The 24,758-nt window shown below is 57.2% G+C and overlaps 1 protein-coding gene across 3 annotated transcripts; it reads right to left on the minus strand.

The window, feature by feature from the left end:
- Nucleotides 1-277: 277 nt before the first annotated feature.
- On the minus strand, nt 278-24,110 carry ATAT1 (alpha tubulin acetyltransferase 1). Of its 3 annotated transcripts, XM_005279318.5 has the most exons (12): nt 23,925-24,110; nt 21,075-21,135; nt 20,621-20,712; nt 19,828-19,888; nt 18,870-18,983; nt 16,644-16,745; nt 15,994-16,039; nt 11,360-11,431; nt 9,730-9,949; nt 3,359-3,471; nt 2,803-2,848; nt 278-2,417 (listed from the first exon to the last, which is right to left on the minus strand). In XM_005279318.5, the coding sequence occupies exons 1-12, from the start codon at nt 24,032-24,034 to the stop codon at nt 2,081-2,083; spliced, it is 1,374 nt and encodes a 457-aa protein (XP_005279375.2). In that variant the 5' UTR covers nt 24,035-24,110; the 3' UTR covers nt 278-2,080. The 3 variants fall into 3 exon arrangements, with proteins under 3 accessions (XP_005279375.2, XP_023968141.1, XP_023968140.1); XM_024112373.3 differs by lacking the exons at nt 278-2,417; nt 2,803-2,848; nt 3,359-3,471 and adding an exon at nt 6,727-7,174 and having other exon boundaries at nt 23,925-24,107; XM_024112372.3 differs by lacking the exons at nt 278-2,417; nt 2,803-2,848; nt 3,359-3,471 and adding an exon at nt 6,727-7,624 and having other exon boundaries at nt 23,925-24,106.
- Between the last annotated feature and the right edge of the window lie 648 nt (nt 24,111-24,758).

The following is a 24,758-nucleotide window of genomic DNA, read 5'->3' on the forward strand; positions in this document are numbered from 1 at the left end:
TCTTGAGTACCTTCCATTGACCCCACCCCTTGCATCTCTGGCTCCACCCCTCTCCATTGATGTTAACTCTAACGCCCCAGCAAGGAGCAGCCAGGGAGTGGGGGCCTGGGAGGCGGGGCATTGAGAGGCTTAGAGGAGAGAGAGATGGAGAAAGAGATGAATGATGGTGTCTAGATGAGGGATGAAAGACAGAGAGCAGGGAGGCAGGGGGATCTCCTCCCCACAGATGTCCCACCCCCATAGGAATGTATCTAGGGTAGGGCAGTTGGGTGCTCTGCTATGACCCATGGCAGCATTTGACCCAGAACTAGTTGGAAAATGAGGGGGTGGGGGAGAGGGGCAGGTCCCCGTGAAAACATTCAATCTTTCAGCAAAAATTCAAATAGGAAACATTTAGTCTGAAAAGTGAAATATTTCGATTTAAACAAGCTGTTACAGTGCCCCATGGGAGTTGTAGTTCAGGTGTCTTCAGGCCAGGCTCCCAGGTTGGACTACATCTCCCATGATACACCAGTCTCTCAGGGAGGAGAGGCAGATGCATCATGGGAGTTGCAGTTCAGAAGGGTTATTCTGCTGTAGGCTGGGCCTCCACTGTAGATGTATCTGATGATGTACCATGAGTAAGGCTATGTTTTGGTCATGGGTATTTTTAGTAGAAGTCATGGACAGGTCACAGGTAGTAAACAAAAATACACGGCCCGTGGCCTGTCCATGACTTGTACTATATGCCCCTAACTAAAACTTGGGCCAGGGTGCCACGGGTGCTCCGGGGGCCAGGGCGGCCGGAGGTGCTGGAGGGATGGCCTGGGACCCCCACGGGTGCTGGGGGTGATGGGTGGCAGTGCACGGCCTGGGACCCCCGCTGGTGCTGGGTGGGGTTGGAGGGACTGGCAGGCTCCCTACCCGGCTCCGCGCAGCTCCCTGGAAGCAGCCGGCATGTCCTGCATCTCCTAGAGGGAGGGAAGGCTAGGTGGGCTCCGTGCACTGCCCCTGCCACGAGATCTGGCTCTGCAGCTCCCATTGGCTGGGAACCGCAGCCAGTGGGAGCTGCGGAGGTGGTGCCTGCAAGCAGGGGCAGCGCACAGAGCCCCCTGGCCCCTCCACCTAGGAGCCACAGGGACATGAGACCCCCTCCCACACCCAAAATGTTCGGGCAGCCCCTGAGTCAGTTGCACCAGCCGCTGCAAAAGTAATGGAATCTGTAACCTCTGTGACTGTGACAGACATGCAGCCTTAACTGTGAGCTCTTCGAGAGGGGAGGCGGTTGCATCATGGGAGCCCCTGGTCATGCTGCATAATGGGAATTGTAGTTCAGGTGTCTCATGCCCCCAAATTCTTCCCTAGTCTGGGCTTCCTAGAGGGGCTACATCTCCCATGATTCACCACAGTCTCTTGGTGAGGAGAGGCAGATGCATCATGGGAGACATAGTCCAGCCAGGGAGCCTGGCCCATAGTCGACCATGGGGACAGGAGTAAACTGAACTACAACTCCCATAAGGCTCTGCGGCGGCCTTGCAGAATTGAAATATTTTCATTTTTTTGAGGTGTGGGGGAGGGAATGGAAATTCCCCACAAGGAGCAGTTGCTTTTCACGGAACAATTCCATCTCATCGAAAACCCAATTTCCCATCCAAACACGGGTTTAGAGAGAACGTACCCCACTGCCCAGCTCCCTGATGTCTCCAGCTCTGTGCCCTCCGCGCAGTGACCCCTCCCTGGCTCCTCTCTCCCTGCCAACTACCCCCAGTGCTAACGAGAGTGAAAACACCGCAGGGGGGGGGGGCGCGCGGGGGAGGACACTGGTGCCTGGTCTTGGGGCCTCCTTTTCTCTCCCCAAAACCTCATGTGACAGCCCCTCCCAAACTTTCCAGACCAAAGCCACCCCCACACACACACTGTGGGGCTGGGATGTACCAGGTGGAATTTCAGGGGAATCCTTCCAGCCAGTAGACAATCAAGCTTATACTGGGATACCAAGCGACATGGGCCCATTGGTCCCAGCAGGGAGGAGGCAGGATACCCGACTAGATGGGCCTGTTGGCCTGGGTCTCTGCTGGCTTAGTGCTAGCTGTCCCCCTGCTCACCAGGGCCTGGTGTTGCGATATTCCTGCTTGTAGCGGATCCATTGGGCGTCCCGTGACACTCCCGCTACTGTCCAAGATAGCTGCTTCCCCCATGGCACTCTGGCTCGGTCGTACCACCTGCTGTCGAGCCGTGGAGGGAGGCAGTCCACAGGATCTCCTCGGCCTGAGGGCTTTGACTCCGAGGCCTTCCGGATGCCTGGGTCTTTAGTCCTGTCCGTCAGGGCCGGCTCGGTGGGAGGGGAGGTGCCCTCAGAGTGAGGGACCGCCCCACCTGGCTGGGGTAGGAGGGTTGGATGTGATGGGTCCTGGCTGGTGATTATTGTGCTGTCCAACCTGACAGAGAAAGAGGGAGGCACCAGTCAGTGTCCCCTCGAGTACTGCTAGAGTGTGTGTGGGGGTGACGTGGGAAGCACAGTCCAAGGGCGGTGGATCAGGGGGTGGGGAGGGCTCCCAGCAATGAGGGAGGCGGGCCGTGTAAGGAACAAAAGCCAGAGGAGGAGGGATCACGGAGGAGTCCCAGAAGTTGGGGATGCTGGTGGCATGGGGAGCACAGGGAGGGATCCTAGCAGAGGGGAGGCAGGCGGTGTGGGGAACGCAGGTTGGAGGCGGGTCATGGAGGGGTCCCAGAAGCGGGGGGATAGCATGGGGAGAGCAGGTTGTGGAGTTGGGGGTGTCCTGGAGGGGTCCCAGAGGCGGGCAGCGGAAGCAGGAATCTTACCGGCCTTCTGAGTCCTGGAGTTTCCTTAGTGGCTCTCGGCTGCTCTCTGGGTCAACGAGGAAAATGGGGAGTGAGCAGCAATTCTTGTAACTTCCCTGATAGTGGTTCCCAATCCCCCCACCTCCTACCCTAGCCGCCTCGGGACTGCAGGGAGTGGGGTCAGTAGCTCTGCTGGCCCCAATGTCCCAGTATGCCCCTAGGGGCGCTGTGCTGCAGGGAGCAGGGAGGACGTGGGGGTCTCAGTACACCTGGTAGTCAGTGCTGACCCCAATGCCAAGTGTAGCAGGGTGTGGGGTGGCGGTAAGAGACCAGTGAAGATTTGGCAGCACTCCGGCAGGCTCCAAGGGGCTGGGACAGGACCCCCTGAACTACCAGGCTCTAGGGGCAGCTGCAGCCTGTGTGCTGGGCTTCGAGGTGGGTGTCTCAGAGCAGCGAGATGCCCACCTGCCAGGATGCCAAGGGCCGATCCCAGTCCGGACACACACACCCCCGCCCACAGTAAGAGTTGTAAACCCCGTCCCGGTTCAGTGTGGCATCCTGCACCTGCCCCACTCACCCGCTCTCCTCTCAGCGCCACCGGCCACCCCCTCAGGCAACGGGGCAGGGTTCCCATAGCGGCTGTAGGAACTCCGTTGAGCCACCAGGCCGTCCTGCCCCACAGCGCTTCCCCTGGAGGAGAGAGGGGAGGAGACGGCGAGGGTGATGAGAATGAGGTGGAAGGTGAGGGACGGGGGATGCCAGGCTGGGGGGGGAGGCCAGACATGGCATGGAATCTCATGGGATGGGAGCACAGACAATGTGATGGAATGGAATTAAGGTGGGGGGCTCAGCAGGGGGCGCTCTCCCCTCCCAGGCGGTACTGACCCCATGGCCCACACCGTGCTGAAGGGAACGGGGTGGCAGCTCAGCCTGGGGCACTCCTCCTTGGCACTCAGCGCTGATGCCCTTGTTCCTGACAACCCTCGTGATCTTGAAAGACCTCCTTTGCACAGGGCCCTGTCCGAATCCCAAGTCCGACACCTGCATTTCACCTCCCTGCTTTTGTCCCTACAAGATCCACTGACCCACTTCACTTCCTGTCCTAAGTGGCTGCACAGAGTTCCTGTGCAGCTGTTTCCCAGCTGCCCCACCCCAGAGGTGGCTGCATTTCAGCGCTGGGTGAGTGACACCCGTGCAGCATTGCTGTGGGGCTGTTCCCTAGCTGCCCCACCCCAGAGGTGGCTGCATTTCAGCAAAGGTGGAAATCACTCTGGGATCCTTGGAGGTGGAAGATGGTAGCCATGTTAGGGATCAGTCTACTGGCCTGAGAGGATCCCAGCTGACACAAAGCAGCGAAGGCAGCGCCTGGCAAAGCCATCCTGGATTATACTCCAGACCTGGCAGCACCAAGGGGTCCTGTGCAGTCCTCCAGGTGGGGTTCAATCAAACTGCTGCACTTAGCTTATTATTCAGGGCACCCAGCAGCTGGTGAACGGGGCTGGCTAGGCAACCACTAGTGGTTCTGTACCCCCAGACAGACCCGCCCCGACCCCTAGAAATGTGCTGCATACCTGCAGGGATCGACAAGAGTCAATCCACTGGTCCCACTCCCCTCCCAGAGCCAGGGATAGAACCCAGGAGTCTCGGCTCTCAGCTCCCCTGCTCTAACCACTAGACCCCACTCCCCTCCCAGAGCGGGGGGCTAGAACCCAGGAGTCCTGACTCCGAGCCCCCTTGCTCTAACCCATTAGACCTCACTTCCCTCCCAGAGCCAGGGATAGAACCCAGGAGTCTTGGCTCCCAGCCCTCCCCCCACACTCTAACCACTAGACCCCACTCCCCTCCTGACAGCACAGCCCCAGGAGATGGTTCCAGAGCCGAGACGGGCAGAACAGTGCAGCTGCCCTCAGCCCCTGGGGTGCAACAATAAACGACAAAGGCGTCCGTGGAAGGTTTTGAATAATAATTAAAAAAATCTCCAAACTTTATTGAAATGTAAACAAAAGCTCATGTTCCCGCTAACGACCGAAGGCAGCTCAGAGCCCTGGGTGGCTGGGAGGGGACAAACGGGGCCAGAGATCAGAGAGACACTGTCAACCCAGTGAGCTAGCGATGCGCTGGAAGGCTGGTGGACAAGGCCCTGGGCTGGGAGCCAGGAGCTCTGGGCTCAGTTCCTAGCTCTGCCAATGTGCGGGTGTGACCTTTGGCAAGTCCTGGAGGTGCAGATCCTCCCAGGCATCTAGGTGGGTAACAGCTAGTGAGTTCAATGGGCATTGTGAAGGAGTGGGGACTTTCAATAGTATTTGTATGGAGGCCTGTGTGTGCCTCAGTTTCCCCTGCATGTGGCACTGGTACCCAGTGGAGGAACAGATTTAAGTTTGCTCTCAGAGTAGGCTAAGAGACATAGGTGGGGGTCCCCTCCCTGCCTGGGTGGAACCAAGAGCCCTTAAGGAACTGGTGGAAACTGACCCAGACTAACATGATATTGACGGGGAGCACTGAGTACGGGGAAACTGAGGCATGTATATGTCTCATATAACTACTATAGAACATTCCCACTTCATCACAGGTATCTACATACCGTTGAGGATCTAGGCATGAATTTCTCTGGCCTCAGTTTCCCCATCTGTAAAATGGGGAGAACAATCCTTCCCTTATCTGCCTGGTCTGATTGTCAGTTCTTTGAGGCAGGGCACAACGGGGCCCTGATCTCAGCTGGTGCAGGGACTGTCTCTCGCTGTGTGTCCGTGCAGCGCCCGGCACAATGGGGCCCTGATCTCAGCTGCGGCAGGGACTGTCTCTCCCTGTATGTCTGTGCAGTGCCTGGCACAAAGGGGCCCTGATCTCAGCTGGGCCTCCAGGTTCTAATATAATTTAAAAATAAGTGCACCAGATTGGGGTCAGGGAGGATTTAGAACCAAAGTTTTCCAGTGTTAATAATTATTAACTAATTAACACTTTCATTAAGCCTCATGACGTACCTGGGAGATGGGGCCCTAATTTTATCCTCATTTACAGATGGGGAAACTGAGGCACAGAGCAGGGAAAGGACTTGACCAGTTTCACATTGTGAGTCTGTGAAGAAACTCAGGGATCTCTACTCCCAGCCTTCCTGCTTTAACGCACTAGGCCCCTCCGCTCCCTAGAACCAAGGAGTCCTGGCTCTCAAACCCCCCTACTCTAATCTACTAGACTCTTCTGCCTACGAACAGCTGTGATGCCTTCAGGGGAAGTGGAGCAAAAGCAACTGAGAAGTCATTAACAGTGGTTCCTTTGGGGGCATCCTCCATAGCTCCCTACCATGGATCTGTCAGCTGAAGGGACCCCTCGGAGGGATCTGGCAGTAGACAGTGGATCCCTCTTGAGGTTCTAGCCATTGGCAATTTGTAGACAACTTTTTTAGGAGGCATTTGTAATGGAGCCATATGGCAGCCCAGCCAACCAGGAAGCTGGGGGCGGGCTCTATTTGTTGGATTTAGCAATTGGCAACATGTAACGGATTGCCTTTGGAGGACGCAGGAGCCTGTCGGTCTTGGGTGTTGCTAAGGTGGGCCCCTTTTCAGATCCACCAATCAAAGAACCTGAGTTTGGTTTCAGTAGTTGGCAGCATGAAGCACATCCCTTTCTAACCCACTCAAGAGAATACAGAAGCAGATCTTATTCTGGAGACAGCTACTGGTGATCTGCACTGGATCTCTTTTAGATCCAGCCACTGGGAAACAAGGAAGGAGTCATATTTTGAAGCCAGCAACTGGTAATCAGCAGCAGATCCCTTTTAGATCCAGCAACACCACAAGACAAAGGGACTTTATTTCAGAGTCTTCTGTTGGTGGGCAAGAGTGGATCTTTTTAAATCTACCGACTGCAAATCACATGGGATCTCATTTTAAAACCAGGAATTGGTGACCTGCAGCAGATCCCTTTTAGATCCACCAATTAAGAAACATAACCAGTAATTGGTGATCAGCAGTAATCATTTAAATCCAGCAAGCATGAACCACAAGGGGCACCTTGCTCTAGACTCCACCCACATTGGATCCCACTTAGATCCACCGAAAAACATAAGGGGAGCCTATTTCTGATTATGAGGTTAGCATTTGGTGATCCCTTTTAGATTCAGCCACTCAGAAAAATAAAGGGATCCCTTTCTCAAGTCAGCAAATTAGTGGATTGCTTTTAGATCCACCCACTAAGGAACACACATGGATTCTATCCTTAAGTAAGCCATTGGTGATCTGCAAGGGGACCTGGTTCTAGAGTGGATTGAGGAGGCCTAGTTTGAGTCCCCTGGCAAGCTAGAGTGGATCCCACTTAGAACCCAAGACAAACAAGGGGGTCCTATTTCTGAGTCTGCAGTTGCCAATTTTCAGTGGATCCTTCGCTTTAAATCCACCTACAGACAAACACAAGGGGGAGGATCTGATCAGGCACCAAGCAGCGGATCCCATTTTGAGATCCGGCACGGGAGGAACGATCAGAACCAGATTTCCCACTGTAAACCTCTGAGAGTTTTGGATCCAAAGTACAACATACACATATTTAAAAAAAAGGGGGCGGGGGAGAGCTACCGTGCTAACGGGACCGGATCCCTCTTCGGAGGGTGTTTTAGGATCATTCCATAGAAAAACAAGCAGCCCAGGAAAAACACCCACTGAGCCCCGGAAATAACCCGGCGTCTGCGCCAGCCCCCCAAGCGTATAAAAAAGGGCCGGGGAGGCGCGATGGGGCTGAACCCCCGCCCCTTGCCGAGATCTCAAGACACAAATGGACGACCAAGCCGGGACGGGGGTGGGGGACACAGCGGCGACGTCAATGGCTGGTGTTTTCCGAGCGGGTGAGGGAGCTGGGATGGGGAGGATGGGGCAGAGAGAAAGACAGAGAGAAGACAGGTTAGATCCCAGGCAGGCTGGGGAAAATGTGACCTAGGAAGATCCCTCCCCCCCCCACCCAAAAAGAGATGGCTAGTGACTTCCGGTTCTTATCCCGCCTGCGTCGCCAGATGAGCTGAACTATTGTGCGGTTCTGGACGTGCAGTGGGAATGACTAGAGGCGCCAGGCGTTGCTTCTGCTGGGCCAAATTCAACCGCGATGGAAAAAGTGGGAATAACCCTCCCAACCGGCTGGAAAGCAGGGGGCAAGCGGCAAAGCTGGGTGACTAGCCCAGAGCTGAAACTGGCTGGCAGTAATGTCAAGTGAGAGCAGCTCAGAGCACGGCTTGCGCTGATCCAGACCTGGGCATGCAACGCCCGAGTGTGCAAACCGTGAGCGTACAAAACCAGTGAGGGTTGCACTGAGCTGGCCCCGGCCATGCAAAGGGTGAACCCGCAAAATCAGTGCAGTCCACATGGATCCAACACGCTGAGCAGGCAAAGTGTGAGTGTGCAAAAGCAGAGTAGTTCGCAGGGACCCAACACTATTATGTGCAACACAAGCATGCAAAAGCTGATGCAGATCCAACCCGGTGTGCAAAGCACAAATGTGGAAAAGCGGTGTGGCTCACACTGGTCCAACGTGCTGGTGTGCAAAGGGTGAGTGTGCAAAACTACTTGGTTTGCACAGATCCAACATCTGCGCGTGCCAAATCAATGCATCTCGCACACATCCAGCATCTGAATGTGCAACAGGTGAGCATGCAAAATCAGTGAGGTATGCAGAGATCCAACATGTGTGGCTCCCACAAATCCAACATATGAGCTGCAAAGGGTGAGCAAGCAAAATCAGAGCACTTGGCATGGATGCAACATGGTGGTGTGCAACACGAGTGCAACTTGTGCTGATGCAGCACTCGGCGTGAACATGCGAAAGAAGGTCTCCTTGCACCGATCCGGCACTCATACAAAACTAGTGTGACAGAGACCCACCCAGGACTCAGTGGGAACATGCAAAACTAGTGCACCTTGCACCGATGTGGGAGTCGCCGTGAATGGGAAAGCCAGTGCAGCTGGCACCAATCTAGCACTCGATGCAGACGTGCGAAAGCAGGGGAAACAGCACCAGTTCAACACCTCGCCAGTGTCAATCTTGGGCAATCTGCACTGACTTGGTATCAGAGCGAACACGCAACGCTAGTGGGTGGGGAGCCGGGCCTCAGCGGGAACGTCTACAGCCCAGAGAAGGGGATAAATTTGACATGGGCGTGCAAACCAAGGGCTGGCAGTGTGTGCAAAATAAGGCCAACTCCCCCCAAGACAGCACTTGGGGTGGGTGTGCAAGACGTGCAGGATCAGGATAAGCGTGCAAAGCGGGTGGTCCAGCCAGGACTCGCCAAATGACGCGACTGCTGCTTCCACCTCCCTGGTGCTGAGCAACTCCCCCACATTCACAGCCCCACTGAGTCTGGCCCAGAGCAGGGAGGCCCCACATCCAGTCTGCAGCTGCCCCCTCCGGGTAACTGGGGGAGGGGACAGAGCTGAGCAGCTGTGGGTTAGCGCAGTTCAAAACACAGGGCCAGGAGAATGAGGAGGAGGGGCACTGTCCCCCTTACTGCCCCTCCCCTATGGTTCTTGGCTGAGTCAGAAGATGCCACCCTGCACCCACATCCCCCAAATTGCCAGGACAAGATGTCAACCAGCAGCCCAGATCCAAGATCTGTAGGATCAGAGTTCTAGATTCTCAAGATCTCATGGGATTGGATGCCGTCCAAAAGCCCAGCGACCCAGATCTCCGGAACCGGGCACCACCTGGCAGCTCAGATCCCAAATCCCCAGGAGCAGGCGCTGACAAGCAGCCAAGAGCCCCGCTAATGGAAGCCACCCATAATTGGATGCCGCCCCTCTCCCTGCGACCAGACGCCACCCAAATCTGAATGACCCAACACTGCCCAGCGGCCTAGATCCCTGTGACCGGGCACTGCCCAGCAGGATGTCCTCCATAAAAGGGCCCACGCTCCTAGGTACAAGGTCAGCTGGGTCCATCAGGGTTAGAGCAGCAACATCCCCCGCCCTGTACCTGGTTCTCCGCCTCTGGGCGGCCGGCTCGCCCTGCTCGCCGTTGAGCAGGTGGTGGGCGGCCGCATGTGGGGGGCAGAGGCGCAGGTTCCGCAGCAGCTCCTGCTCGTTGAGGAAGGGCTTGAGGCAGGTGCGAACCGGCGAGTTCCCCAGGCTGCTGGAGCGGTTCAGCGAATGCGACTGGTTGAAGGGCCAGGGTGGCTCCACCTCCTCCTTCAGGACTGAAGGGAGACGCCCAGGATCAGACCCTCCGGCCCTGCTTCATACCCCCCCACCCCTCTTCCTAACCCAGATACAGCCTGGGGGCCCTCGGGATCCTGGATTAACGAAGTGGGAGGGGGTGAGCCTTGCAGAGTCATAGAGTTCTGGGGCCTCCTGTTGCTAGAGAGGCCCAGGACGTGTGACATAAGGGCATGTTAAGAAAGAGGGGCCCAGGTTGTTCTCCAGCTCTCAGCCCCTCTTGTCTAGAGATGGCCCAGTGGTGAGGGTGCTTGTCTGGGCCTAGGCAGACCCAGGATCTATTCCTGTCTCTGCCCCAGGCTCCCTAAATGAACTTGGGAAAGTCACTTAGCCTCCCTGTGTGCCTCAGTTTCCCCATTTGCAGAAGGCAGATAATAGCAGGGCCCTGCTTCCCAGGGCTACTGTGAGGTGCTCAGATCCTATGGTGATGAGGGCCAGATAAGATCGATAGAACGTAATACAGACAGTCCCGTCCATCTGCCCCTGCCGTGTGGTGATAGCCATGGGATGAACCGCCTCCAGCTAGCAGTGGGGGGTCTGTCCTCTCTGCAAAGTGGGGGGACAGGGATCTGCCCTCCCCCATCAGGGGGGAGGTGGGCTAGCCCCCAACAGCTGTGGGAGTGGCTCCTGGAGAGGGCAGTGTGGTTGACGGCTGACTGGTGGGTGAAGTGGGATCATTGTGCATGGCAGTAAAGAACCCTCCGGGGTATGCGCTGGGTGAGGGAGGCAAAGGGGGAAGCAGAAGGGGAGCGGACAGTGCAGGAGCTGGGCTGGGGGCAGAAGGGAAAGGGGAATCATTCTAGCCTCCCCCATTCCAGTCAAAGCAAACGGGGGAAGGGAGGGACATACTGAAAACCAGACGTACCAGCAGCCTCATTTCGGGGGGCCCCCTGTCACGGCCCTGCTGAGTCCAGGCGCCCCTGTGTGGTGACACTAGGCAGTGCAGGCTGGGTTAGTCAGGCTAGGGGCCCACAGGGTCCAGCAGCCTCAAACCCCCCTTTGATGTTCATTACAACCACGTGCTGCCTCTTCTCAGCCACTAGGGGCGCCACAGCAAAGCTCCTGGGATTGTTTGGGAACAGTGGGGCACATCCTAGGTGGGGATACTCCTGAGCCAGCCAGTCCCCCCATTCACAAGCTGGATCACAGCCAGCGCCCCCTATCCCGTTCCCCACCCCCTGAGCCAACCAGACTGCCCCGCCCCTCCCCCCGGGGCTGGATCAGAGTGGGCACCCCCTAAGAGAGGAATGGCCCTGTATCTCATTTCCCACCCCCTTTAGCCAGCCAGTCCCCCATCCACAGGCTGGATCAGAGCAGCGCCCCATAGAGGGGAAAGGCCCCATGTCCCATTCCCTGCCCCCCACCCTGGGCCGCCGCATCGGGTCTCTTACACTCTCGGTCTGTTAGAGAGTAGGGTTTTATCTCCTCCTCGGCACGTTTTGAAGGCAACTTCCTCACCGGAGCTGCAGGGAGAGGGTGAGAAAGGTCAGTCCAGAAAGGCGGAGGCCAGAAGGGGTAACTCCCACGTCCCAGAACTGGAGGTTTCAAACCCATCCTGGGCTCACCAGACGGCTCAAGGGCCAGCCGAGGCCTCTGCTGGCAGCCTTGGCTTTCCCGCGGAGCACTCCAAACTGGCCTAACTTCGATTGCCCGGTCTTTGGGGCAGGGCCCATTGCTTTGGTTGGGTCAGTACAGCGCCAAGCACAATGGGGTCCTGGGCTGTGCCTGGGCTAGTAAGCGCTACCACAACAAACGCACCCCGGGGTCCTGGCCAAATTCACCATGGCTGATTGCATTGTACTGCCTCTCTAAGCACCGCACCCTGTGGGTTTCCTTTCCTTTCCAAAATGTGCGCTGTTGCTGTTCGCCGTTAAATGGATGCTGCTCCCCACCTGAGGTGGCTGCATCTCAGCACTAGCTGACTGATCCCTGGGCCGTGTCACTGTGCGTCTGTTCTCCAACTACCCCAGCCCAGAGGTGGCTGCATTTCACCCCTGGATGAGCGAGCCTGGTGCAGCATCACTGTGCAGCTGTTCCCTCCCTGCCCCACCCCAGAGGCGGTTGCATCTCAGCATCTGACGAGCAATCCCTGTGCGGTGCTAATGTGCGGCTGTTACCCAGCTGCCCCACCATGGAAGAAAGGGGCTGCCCTACAAAGCAGCGTGTAGGGCACCCACGCACCCCTGAACGGGATGCGGCCTCAAGGGGCATGAGCATTTCTGCCAGGAGGGATCCAACTCGAGCCGAATTGGCTGAGCAGAAGGAACAGCCGTCGCTATTATATCTGCATTCCCCTAGCACTCAGTCACCGCTCAGGACCACGCTGTGCTGGGAGCCGTCCAAACCCAGAACACAGAGACGCTCCCTGTCCTCAGAGACGCTCGGGCCAACTTTTCCAAGAGCAGCCTCTGACTGTAGCCTCCCTTGCAGGTTTGGGCCCCTACCACCTAGCGTCCACTTCCTAGAGTCTAAGGGCAGAAGGGACACTTGTAATCTGAGCTCCTGGATAAGCCAGGCCACAGAACGGCTTTGGATTGATCCCTGGTTGAACCAGAGCAGATCTTTTTATTTTATTTTTTTTGTGGGGGGGGGGGGGGAGACGACCCATTCTTGATTTTAAAATCTCCAGTGATGGAGAATACAGCTGGGCCAGCAGTTAATGCCCTTCACTAGTAAAAATGTACCTGTCTCAATCTTCCAGCCATTGGATCTTGTTAGACCTCTGTCTGCTAGACCAGCGTTTCTCAAACTGGGGTCCCAACTCAAAAGGGGGTCTCAAGGATATTGTAGGGCAGTCACGAGATCACACAAATTAAAGGGTTACCATACATCTGGGTTTTCCCAGATATCACCTCCTTTTTGGTCCTCTGACCTCCGTCTGGGTGGATTTTTGAAATACGAACAAATGTCCGTAATTTTCTCTTGCTCGTCCTTTTTCCTTGTCTTCAGAGCCGGGTGCCCAGCCAGGAGCTGTCATTCTCCGGCCACCCAGTTATGAAGGCAGCATTGCCATCAGCAGCAGCGCAGCAGTAAGGGTGGCATTACCATACCATGCCACCCTTACTGCTGCGCTGCTACACGGTGGCAGTGCCGGCTTCAGAGCTGGGTGGCCAGAAAGTGACTGCAGCTGGCCGGGCACTCAGCTCTGAAGGCAGCGCCTCCATCATCAGCAGCGCAGAAGTAAGGGGGGCATAGTACAGTTACTTAACTCTGTAGGGATTTGCACTGATGTTGCACAAGCAATGTCTGGTACCAAGAGTGAGGGGGGTCAGCACAGCCTGAAATATTTTCAATGGGGGGCCCAGCAAAAAAAGTTTGAGAACCCCTATGCTAGACTGAAGAGCCCCCTACTATCAGTTTTCTCTTCCCCCTGCCGGTACCGCTAGACAGTGATCAAATACGGTGACCAGATGTCCCAAGATTAGGGGCTTTGTCTTAAATAGGCAACTCTACCTGTCGTCCCCTGAAAAAAAAAAAAGTGTCCCGATTTTTTACGCTTGCCATCTGGTCAACCTAGGATCAAGTCACCCCTTCACCTTCTCTGTGCTCAGCTAAACTGAGTTGCCCGAGGATCCACACTTCCCACTGTCTACGAGTGGCATTGTGGGTGATCAGCACCTCTGAGAGCCAGGCCAGAGGTGTCTGGAGTCGGGCAGCCCCCGACCGAAGGGCTGGAAATGGTGGCCTGTGGGTGTTTCCGGTGGGAGATGGCAGCTGTCCCGAGCTCCCCGCTTGGTGCGGGTGGGAGACAAAGGACTCTCTTTGTTCCAGCGGGGTGGGGTTTTGAAAACACAAGGGAATGGAAATCGCGTGACTGGGATAAAATCGGCTAGATACAGACGCTGATTCAATCGGTCTCTGCAAGTCCCCGGCTCGGAACGTCGCAGGGCGAACTGCAGGGCTCGATCCCGCATGCTGCCTTTCAATGACAGTTTTCAACCCCGGCACAGGATGGATTTGGGCGGCAGGGCGTGGTGTGGTTGAGTTGCCTCAAGGGGGCGACAGACTGCTGCTGCATTGGCCAGCCTGCTCCCGATGCTGCTATAGGTTAGGACTCAGAGCATGGTACTGGGTGAATGATGGGACAGTGGAAGTCTAGACCTCCATGCCCCCGTGTGGCACTAGGGGGCACTGTGCTGCAGGGATCTGGGTGGGGGCTCAGTAGGGAGTGCAGTGCGGACTCCAATGCTCCAGAGCAGCAGTAGGGGGCGCTGTGCTGCAGGGAGCAGGGTGGGGGCTCAGTAGGGGGCACTCTCCCCTCAGTAAGTGCTGACCCATAGGGGGCAGTGTTCTTTCAAAGTGCTGATCACTCACATTCAAGCTGTACTCACTCTTCATTCATCTCCTCCTAGTCCCACTTCCACTAGCTTCCCTACACTTTTAGGAAAAATTCTTCTTCACTTCCTGTCCCAAACAGCTGCTAGTCACTGTATTCATCACATCTGGCCCTATGCTCTGGTAGGACTATTAACAGCTGCTATGTCCCACCCTCAAGGCAGGTCAGTGGTAGGTGAGCGGTCCTTGTGTCGCTGCACAACTGTTATCCAATTGCCGCACCCCAGAGGTGGTGGCATTTCAGCCCTGGTTAAGCCATCTCTGGGTGGCACTGTTGCATGGCTGTTAATCAGCTGCCCCACCCCAAAAGTGGCTGCATTTCAGTACTAGGCTGAGGATCTCTGTGAAATCTTGCTGCCTGGTTGTTAAGGAGCTGCCGCAGCCCACCCCAGATGTAGCTGCGTTACAGCTGTGGTTGCAATAACGCTTGCATTAGGTGACAGCCTATCATTCTGCACAGAGGTGAATGCGCTATGTAGACCGCAACGAGCTGTAATGTGCCACTTGCTCTGCACACAGAGGTGCTGAAGCGGCGGCAGGGAAGCTGGCAGGATGGAGTCAGATCAGCCAAGGTTCGGGGGGGCTTCACAGGACAGAGGAGGAGAGGGGGCGCCTGTGTGGGGCTCAGGGCTAGATGCAGGGGAGGAGACACTCAGGGGGCGGTACATGTTCCATACTGCATTGATGCTGCTTAGAGAGAACGCCACCCACAGGGCGACGGGAGGCCTGGCAGCATGGGGGCCAGGAACTTCAGGCAGGGAGGATCTAGGCGAGACAGGCCCAAGCAAGGGGGGAAATAGAGCGTGGTTAAGTTCCAGAGGCATTCGGTAACGCTGCCCCCCACCCCTCCACCGCAGCTCTGGGATGATCAGCAGCGGGAGGAGGAGACGAAGGCAGCACAAAGGGTTAAATCCCACTGCCTCCGGGTGATATGAATGAAGTCAGTATGAGCCTGTGGAACTCACAGACACAGGAGAGAGCGGAGGCCTGGAGTTTAACAGGATTCAAATAGGCAGGGTTGCCTAAGGGTTAGTGCAGTGGACCGGGACACAGGACACCTGGGTTCTATTCCCAGCACTGCCACCTGGCCTGCTGGGTGAGTCACTTCACTGCTCTGTGCCTCAGTTTCCCATTCTGCCCTTTGTCCGGGTGAGAAGCAGGATACAGCCGAGGTCTTGTTCCTTCCCACCAAGCCTAGCCCTAGCTCCCTTGGGGGGGGGACGATAACTCCCAGAATGCACCTGGCCTTAAAGGGGCCACACCGCAATTTTTGTTTGCCTTTTGATTGTCACCCAAGGTAGCTGGCTGGGAAGGGGGTGAAGAGCACCTCCCCCATTGGCTTCAGGCCTGAAACCCCACAGGGCAGTGGAGAGACAGGACCCACCAGGCGGAAAGCAGGACTGAGTGGTGCTGTTATTGCTCCAATTGGGGGATTTGCTGCCCCCAGGGGCTGCCACTTGCCCTCCAGATTTGTGGGCTTAGCCCCTGGTCTAAACCCCAGACTTCTGGGGTAGCCCTGCCTACGCAATGGGGTAGCAGGACCAATGCTGACCCCTTGGGGACAGGCTGGGTTTTGCAGCTGCCATCAAAGCAGCCCCCAGCTGGCGCCGGTCTGTGCAGGGTACGGGCTGCATGGCGGGGAAGCGCTCCATGCTGATGGAGGAAGGCCACCCATGGCCAGGCCACTTACCATGCTGGTCGGCAAAGAAGCCCTCGAAGATCACAAAGTTGTTCACCTGGGAGAAGCGAAGGCCATGGACAGTGAGAAACTCCTGCCTCTGATGCCTCCTGCCCCCACTCCCCTGCCCGGCGCCAGCCCCCAACACCAGCCACCTTCCCCAGCCCCACCAACCCTGCCCGCTGCCAGCCCCCACCCCACTGCCAGCCCCTCCCCTAACTCCCTGCCGACCCCATTGCGCCCCAGCACCAGTCCCCGCTCCTCTCTCCTCTGCCCCCTTTGTCCCCAGTGCCAGCCTCCCCCGCCCCCATTCCCCTAGCACCTCCCCCCCTCGGATACCCTCATACACCTGCCCTTCGCCAGCCTCCCCCTTGCCCTGCCCAGTCATGCTCAGGCCCCTGTTGCTCCGGGAGGACAAAGGTGGCCTGAAGCCACATCCAAGCCCAGGAGAGGGGGACCTGAGAATCAGACCTGAGAATCTGGGCCTCCAATGGGGCAAGAGCCTTCTCCGCTGCAGCTCCCCGGCATGGCTGGCAGCCGAGAAAGCAGCTGCTCCTAATAAATCACTCAGTACATGCCCCCCGCCACCCCCTGGGCACAATGGGGTGTGTCCATCCCCCCCCCCCCGAGGATGGTGGGAGGAGCTGGAGGGCGCGACTCACCTGGGGGATGGTCCCCTGCAGGTTGTAGTGCTTGCGGAGGAAGCAGAGGAGTTTCTCCGAGGGGCGGTCCACGGCCAGCTGGTGGGGCTGCACTCGCTCGCGCTGACAGCCGGACGGACGGAGAGGAGATGCAGCCGGGGATTAGTCAAGGCCACAGGGTCAAGATTAAACACACCCATGGTACAAGCAACATCTTCACCTAAGGGACTGGCTGGCTCAGGGGATGGGGAATGAGTAGGGCCCTACCAAATTCATGGCCATGAAAAACACGTCACGGACCGTGAAATCTGGTCTCCCCCCGTGAAATCTGTATAGTACAGGATACAAAAGGCCAGATTTCTTGGGGGAGGCCGGCGTTTCCCAAATTGCACGTCCTGGCTCTGCCTTCGGAGCTGGGCTCCCGGCCAGCAGCTGCTGCTCTCTGGCTGCCCAGCTCTGAAGGCAGTGTTGCCGCTAGCAGCAGCAGAGAAGTAAGGGTAGCAGTACTGCAACCCCCCCTACAATAACCTTGTGACCGGACCTCCCCATCCCCCAATCATTTTGGGTCAGGACCCCTACAATTACAACACCGTGAAATTGACCAAAACGGACCGTGAATTTGATAGGTCCCTAGGAATGGGACACAGGGCTTTCCCCCTCTAGGGGGCACCGGTTCCAATCTGGTCCCAGGTTGGGACACTGGCTGGGTCAGGATGGCAGGGAATGGGACACAGGGCTTTCTCCCTCTAGGGGGCACCGGTTCCAATCTGGTCCCAGGTTGGGACACTGGCTGGGTCAGGGGGGCAGGGAATGGGACACAGGGCCTTTCCCCTCTAGGAGGCACCAATTCCACTCCAACACCAGGTCAGTAGCTGCTTAAAGTTGTTCCCATCTGTTGGCCCACATGCGAAAGCAGTTGGTGAGCCCCAACCCAGTTCCCAGTCATAACCACCACCTCTAACTGGCCACTTTCCAGCAGCTTCAGGCCTGGTCACAGACTCCGGATACCAGACCGACCAGTGGTCTGGGATCCAGGCTCAGACGGAACAATGGGGTCCCCCAAAGATGCGGGAATACAGGCCCAGATGAATCAATGGGGTCACCCATTGTGAGTCAGGATCCAGACACCCCAAGGGGAGAACAGGCGGTTTGAACTCCCCAGAATAAGCGACTGAATCAATTGGCTGTGGACCATATTACTGTGTATCAATATATGTCAAGGATGGTCTTTAATGAAAGCTTGTCGTGTCCTGAACTTGGTGGCCATGAGGAGATCTATGTACAGGCTCTGGTGACGACGGTATGCACGTGTGTATGTTCAGAACATTGTAACTGTAATCAGGACGCAACTACGGCATCGCCTCCCAACAGAGGGGTGAAGCAATCAGGCAGGGAGGAGCACTGAGCATTGGCTAGCCCAGGGAAAGATCACGGGGGACCACTGAAGTTAATGGAAAGACACCGAAACTGACAAGAAAACCCCAGTCTTGGAAAACTAGGGGAGGAGGGAGTTTCCCGCACTCTGTGTAACCATGAATTCCCACAGTCAGAGAGGGGGGAAAAACCCCGCAAAGCCTGTCCAAAGGGAAGAAGGCTTGAGGAAGTGAAGGCTGTCCAGGGCTGGCATCTAAGCAGGGCACTGTCTGTGGCGCACTAGGACAGGGGGCATGCTGGGAAATTGTTCAGGTAACTGGCATTAGGAGAGGGAATTTGGCTAATAGAGAAGCATGAAGCCTGAGACGGCGTCTTTATTTTCCGCGGAGCTCGCCTGCGTTGGCTTTCCCTCACTATTTCCCATTTGGCTCTGCGATTTCTCTATTCAATCAACTTTTTCCTTTATTTCTCCCCCAAGCCGGTCTCTAGGGTGCAGCCTGTGCGACAAAGGGAACTGATAACTGGAGGCAGATTTCACCCCTTCGGGGGGGGCGGGAGGGGGAACCAGAGGGGAAAGGTCCAAGTGTGGGGTAATTCAGAATTCAGGGAGACAGGTTTGGGGGGGGACTTGGGTCACCCTGCAAGGAGTAAGTAGGTAGGTGGAAGCCAGGGTGAGACCTTTGTGCTTGGAATCAGAGCTCTGAGCCATACCGCAGAACACGACAGCACCCAAATTTACACGGCAAGTGGTGCCAGACCCCCTTACTGGTCTGGGTGATCCCCAAACCCTCCCACCCGGTGTGGCAGGGAGGCGGGAAAGGGGTGAGAGGGACCCTCCCAGACAGAGCAATTCCCTTGGGCCCCGGCTCTCACCTGCAGCATGCACTGGAAGAGCTCCTTGCCGTAGCCGTGCCTCTGCAGCGACTCGTGGATATAGAAGTCCAGCACGCACAGCGGCTCCACCTCGTTGTGAGCCCCATGGCGATCCTGGGGGGGGGAGGGGGAAGAGGCGAGAGAATATGCAGGTACTGCTGAATAACCAGGGGGGCCCCAGAATAGGTGACCTGCCCTGAAAGGTCAGAGAACTCAGGAGTCCTGGCTCCCGGATACCCCCTAACCCATTAGAACCCACTCCCCGCCCAGAGCCAGGGATAGAACCCAGGAGTCCTGATTCCGAGCCCCCACCCCGCCCCGGTTCTAACCCACCAGACTCCACTCCCCTCCCAGAGCCAGGGATAGAACCCAGGAGTCCTGATTAAAGCTGGGTGCAGGGCCCAATTCGAAGCCCGGGGCCTGATTCGAATACCCGGCGGCGGTCCGGGGCTTCGGCGGCACTTCGGCGACGGGGGGTCCACTCCGGGTCTTCCGTGGCACCAAAGGACCCCCCGCCGCCGAAATCCTCCAGAGCGGACCCCCCCCCGCTGCTGAAATGCCACCAAAGACCCCCGGAGTGGGCCGCCGCCGGGTGAGTAAAAAAAAAAAAAAAATTAAAAAGGCGCCTAAGGCGCAGGGCCCGATTCCGGGGAATCGGGGGAATCAGCCTAAAGCCGGCCCTGGCTGGGTGAACCTTTTCCAACAGAGGTTTTCCCCCTGATACTGAAATAGATCCAAGTAACAAGGATCACAATGGAACACAAAAGGCCAGTTAGACAGCACAGCACTGGGGCCAGCACGGACTGTAAGGGGACAGCGCCCCCTACTGAGCCATCCACCCTGCTCCCTGCAGCACGGCACCCCCTAGTGTCGCACTAGAGCATTGGGTTAGCGCTGACTGAGGGGGAGAGCGCCCCCTATTGGGTCTCTAGTTCAGAGCTGCATTACAGCAACTCACCAGCAGGAAGAGCTTCTTGTAGCCGACCTTGAGGAAGCCGATTATGGCCCCTTTCCCCGCTCTGCAATGGGGGAGGAAAAGAGGGGACATTAGCGACGGCACCAAGTTGGGAGAGAGGAGACACACACTGATGGGATGCCGAGATTGTCCTGTCTGTGCATGAAGTTCCTCTAGTCTCTATGGTACTAGCTGCATAGGGACAGAGGAGCCAGGGACAGGTGAGCTAGGGTCCCATTTACTCTTCCAATATCTATGGTATGGTGAATGTAGAGGGGGAGGGAATGAGGACCTGTGAAACTCACTGCTGCAGGATATTACCCTGTCAAAGAGCTGAATGAGGCATGCAGGGGAGCAGACATTAGTGTAGACATATCCAGTTCTCAGACTTCAGGACAGGGGTTGATGCCCACCTGAGGAAGGGGGTGGGTGTCAAGAAGGAATCTCTCATCATCTGAGAGTATTGCCCAGTAGAGTGCGTTGGGGGAAGTTTATAACTTTCTCAGAAGTACCCAGCACTGACTACTGCGAGGGGCAGAACCAAAGGGTTCATTGTGCTGATCAGGATACTGGGCTAGATGGGCCCATTGGTCTGATCCAGGGAGGCGGGATACTGGGCTAGATTGTGCCAATGGTCTGATCTGGGGAGGCAGGATACCAGACTAGATGGGCCCATGGGTCTGATCTGGGGAGGCCAGCTAATAAGCCAGAATGGCCCACTGGTCTGATGCACAATGACGTGCCCTTCTCCACAGGGCCGGCTCGGGAACCAAACCCGGGTCGCAGGGGGACTCACGTCTTCACTTCATTGTCCTTCAGGATGTAGAGAACGTGGTGGTTTGTCTGCATCCGTGAGGCGCTGGTGATTGGGACCGGCAGGTTCTGGGCCTAGAAACAGATTTGGGGTGAGCTGGAGCAGAGGGCAAAGCTGTGCTGGGGAGGAGAACTACCACAGCTCAGCCCTGGATCAGAGCCAGCCTGTACCCTGCCCTGGGGCCACGTCGGAGTCAGCGTACCCTAGAGGGGAAAGCCCCCCTGTCCCATTCCCCACCCTCCTGAGCTCACCCATTTTCTAGCTCGCTGATGAGCCTTCATCTTCAAATAACAGGAGGGGAATAAACGAGGGGCGGGGTAAACAAGGGTGGGAGAGCTCACATCTGGCTGATCCTGGTATCCCTATTTCCCCCCACCCCAGAGTCTGATCCCATCCCACCTCCCATTAACCCCTCGGTTTCCAAACCCTGCCTTACCTTGGCCGAGGCCTTGCCCATCTCGTCTATGATGGTCATGAGCTGCTGCTGCAGATCCACCCTGAGCAGAGGAGGCCAGAGAGCAAAGGAGTTAGGACTCGCTGGAGTCCGACCTACCCATAGAAGGAGGGGCTGTGCCCAACCTTTGCTGAGGGAAAGGGGTCTGTGCCCTAAATGCCACAGGGGGAGGGGAGACTGCAGGAGGTCAGTCTGTGTCTGAGATGCATTCACATGGAAAAACATCAGCAGGACAATACCCTATTGTTCTCCAGCTACCAGTCCCCTCTGCTTAACCACTCTCCCCCCAGAGCTGGAATAGAACCCAGGAGCCCTGGCTCCCAGCCCCCTCATGAACCCACTGGACCCTACCCCCTCCCAGACCTGGGGGTAGAACCCAGGGGGCCATAATGCCCTGGCCACCTGCTCTATCCACCAGCCCACCCCCTCAGTCCTTTAACATAAAATCCCCACAATATAAGCCACAATGGAAGGGCCTCGGGGGATCATGAGGGACTCTCACAACCCACTGTACAGTACTCTGGCACAATCCATTAGGCAGCGCAGACATGAAGCAGCAGCAGAGCGGAAAGATTTAATCGGCTGTATGTTGGTGACAGCCTCCCAGCTTGCAGCCTCACCACTGCAAAAACTGTCTACCAGCGTCTGAAGGGAGGAGGATTCTTTAGGGGATGTCGAGCTAGGAGGGATTGGTGGGGGAGCTCTGCAACTGGGTGTCAGGGCCCATCCCCTAGCGCTGTCTGGGCAGATCTTTGAGCCTATGCAAGTCTCTCTCCACGGGAGGAGGGCGGAGTCTGAGCACTGGAAATTTTTTACCTCTGTCTGGACAAAGGCCTGGGGAATAGGATGTAGGGATCAACGCTGCCCAGCCCGTCTGGAGCTGGAGTTGATGGGATCCAACAAAGTTTTGCCTTCTGCTGAATTCTGTTACTCCTTCCCCCGCCATTTACAACTAAACACCAAGATCTGTTCTAGCCCACTAGACCCCACTCCCCTCTCCCAGAGCCAGGGCTAGAACCCAGGAATCCTGACCTCCAGCCCCACCCTGCTCTAACCACTAGACTTCACTCCCCACCCAGAGCTAGAACCCAGGAGTCCTGACTCCCAGCCCCACCCCTCGCTCTAACCCACTAGACCCCACTCCCCTTCTTGAGCTGGGAATGGAACCCAGGAGTGCCCCACACACCCCAATCTCCATCCTATGTTTCTCAGTCCTTCACTGGGAGGGGCCAGGCTCTTCCGTAGCCAGGGCTACATCACTCCAGGGACACCGTGGCATGGATACATGGCACTGCTGTGCAGATACGTGGCCGCCTGGAGATGCAAGGCCCGTGGCTCACTGGTGGAACTGTGGGTTGTAGGTTACAATATGTGGGGCTCTGGCCCTTCCTCTACCTCCGCCCCATAGTTGAGAAGTCAGCAAAACACTCCAGAGGCCATTTAAGCAAGTGACTTCATGAGGAAGTGGTGGCAATTACCCAGCATGCTCCACAGGCAAGGGGTGGCAGATTATTCCCAGCACAGGTAGTGGAATTTACCCAGCATGCTCCTTTTACCCAGCTGCACCAAGGTCCAATCACATGAGCAGTTATTACCCATCATTCCTCAGGACAAGGGTGCCTAATACCCATCATATCTGGGGGCAAGGATGAGGGGTAGCTATTACCCATCACGCCCCAGGGCAGAGAATAGCTATTACCCATCATCCTGGAGTCTGGGTGATATCCAGAAATAACTTTGCCTCCTATAGCCCGAAAACACCACTTCGGAAGGCTCCAGAGGAAGCAAATGGGGGGAAATGCCAATGATCCTAAAGGACCCAGGCTCTCCAAAACAACTCCCTCCTGGTGCCACCCTCGACTGGACGCTCTGGGGTGCTCTAAATCAAGCAAAAGCCACCCTGGCAAAGCCTGGGGACAGGCTGACCATGGGGAAGCTGAGGACTGACCCCAATTGTGCATGTGGAGAGCGCTGAGGCAAACCTTCACCTACTGCCTGGTGCAGGGCCCCCATCTACATCCCTACTCCGGTGCCATTAGTCGGGATAAGTGACAACACCACATCCTGGCTGCAGTTTTGGGGCAGTGGTGACAGGCATCTCCTTCCCACCACACACTAGGGAAGGTGCACCCTGGGACAGGGGTGATGGGCACCCATTACCTATGGGATTCTCTGGATACCAATCATGCCCTGAGGCAGGAGACACCCCTCCAATACCCATCGTGCCCTGGGGCAGGGGTGATGGGCATGTTACCCATGGTGCTCTGGGGCAGGGTCCCCCCTTACCCATGGTGCCCTAGGGCAGGGGTGATGGGCATGTTACCCATGGTGCTCTGGGGCAGGGTCCCCCCCTTACCCAAGGTGCCCTAGGGCAGGGGTGATGGGCATGTTACCCATGGTGCCCTAGGGCAGGGTCCCCCCCTTACCCAAGGTGCCCTAGGGCAAGGGTGATGGGCATGTTACCCATGGTGCCCTAGGGCAGGGTCCCCCCCTTACCCAAGGTGCCCTAGGGCAAGGGTGATAGGCACGTTACCCATGGTGCTCTGGGGCAGGGTCCCCCCCTTATCCAAGGTGCCCTGGGGCAGGGGTGATGGGCATGTTACCCATGGTGCTCTGGGGCAGGGTCCCCCCTTACCCATGGTGCCCTGGGGCAGGGGTGATGGGCATGTTACCCATGGTGCCCTAGGGCAGGGTCCCCCCCTTACCCAAGGTGCCCTAGGGCAAGGGTGATAGGCACGTTACCCATGGTGCCCTAGGGCCCCCCCCCCCATGCCAGTTGTCATCACCCCGGAGCGGCCCCGCGCGGCGCGGCCAGGCCGTTGCCATGGTTACCTATGGGCCGCGGTGTAGCCAGGCCCCCTGCGGCCCGGCGGCTGGAGGTGCTGGTCCACCGCCGTGACCCGCTCCCCGAGCAGCGCGTCCACATCGAAGTGGAACTCCATAGCCCGCCGGCATCCGGGTCCTGCTGCTCGCCCCCCGCCCAGCCTCGTCCTTCGGCGCGCGGCTTCCGCCTAGCAACGCGCGCACCGCCCCCTAGCGACACCCCGCTTCCGTGGCAACCGTCCCGCGCCTGGTCCCGCCCCTAGCAACCAGGCCTCCCTAGCAACCACGGCCTTGAGCTTGCCCCGCCCCCTCTCTCATTCTGCTCCCTCCCCCGCAAAATGGGCCATGGGCGCCTCTCACCCCTGCCCCTCCCTGTCCTAGAGCCCTGCCCCAGGGCATGATGGGTAAATGGCTGCCCCCTGCCCCAAGGCATGACAGTAAGGCCATGATGGGTAATAGCTGCTCCTTGTCCTAGAGCATGATGGGTAATGAGTGCCCATCACCCCTGCCCCAGACTATGATGGGTAAGGGGTGCTCATTTCTGCTCCAGGGCATCATGGGTGATAAGATCCCAGTAGCTGTCCCCCACATCCAGGTCTGCCCAATACTGGGGAGCAACCAAAGCCTCACCACCCTCAAACTAGGGGATTCACCTAATCTGCTTCCCATGGGCTGCCCTCCAAATAGAGGGATCCACCAATTTATGATCAGCAATACAGGGGACTTCCCCCACCCCAGCCTCACCCTCCTAATTAGAGGACCCATTTAATCTGGCTCAAATAAGGAACTATCTCTGCCTCCTCCAATGGATGGGACACCCCAATCTGGTCTCCATCCTAATAA

This window comes from Chrysemys picta, chromosome 12, assembly GCF_011386835.1.
Source record: "Chrysemys picta bellii isolate R12L10 chromosome 12, ASM1138683v2, whole genome shotgun sequence".
Taxonomy (NCBI): domain Eukaryota; kingdom Metazoa; phylum Chordata; order Testudines; family Emydidae; genus Chrysemys; species Chrysemys picta.

What these genes read in the sequence shown, in the direction of transcription:
- ATAT1 (XM_005279318.5), bottom strand. Translation starts at nt 24,034, where the DNA reads ATGGAGTTCCACTTCGATGTGGACGCGCTGCTCGGGGAGCGGGTCACG. An exon ending in CTTCTTTGCCGACCAGCATG is followed by an intron (nt 11,432 to 15,993) that starts GTAAGTGGCCTG and finishes CTCTCCCTGCAG; the next exon opens with CTCCGGTGAGGAAGTTGCCT. An exon ending in TGGCGCTGAGAGGAGAGCGG is followed by an intron (nt 2,849 to 3,358) that starts GTGAGTGGGGCA and finishes TCGTTGACCCAG; the next exon opens with AGAGCAGCCGAGAGCCACTA.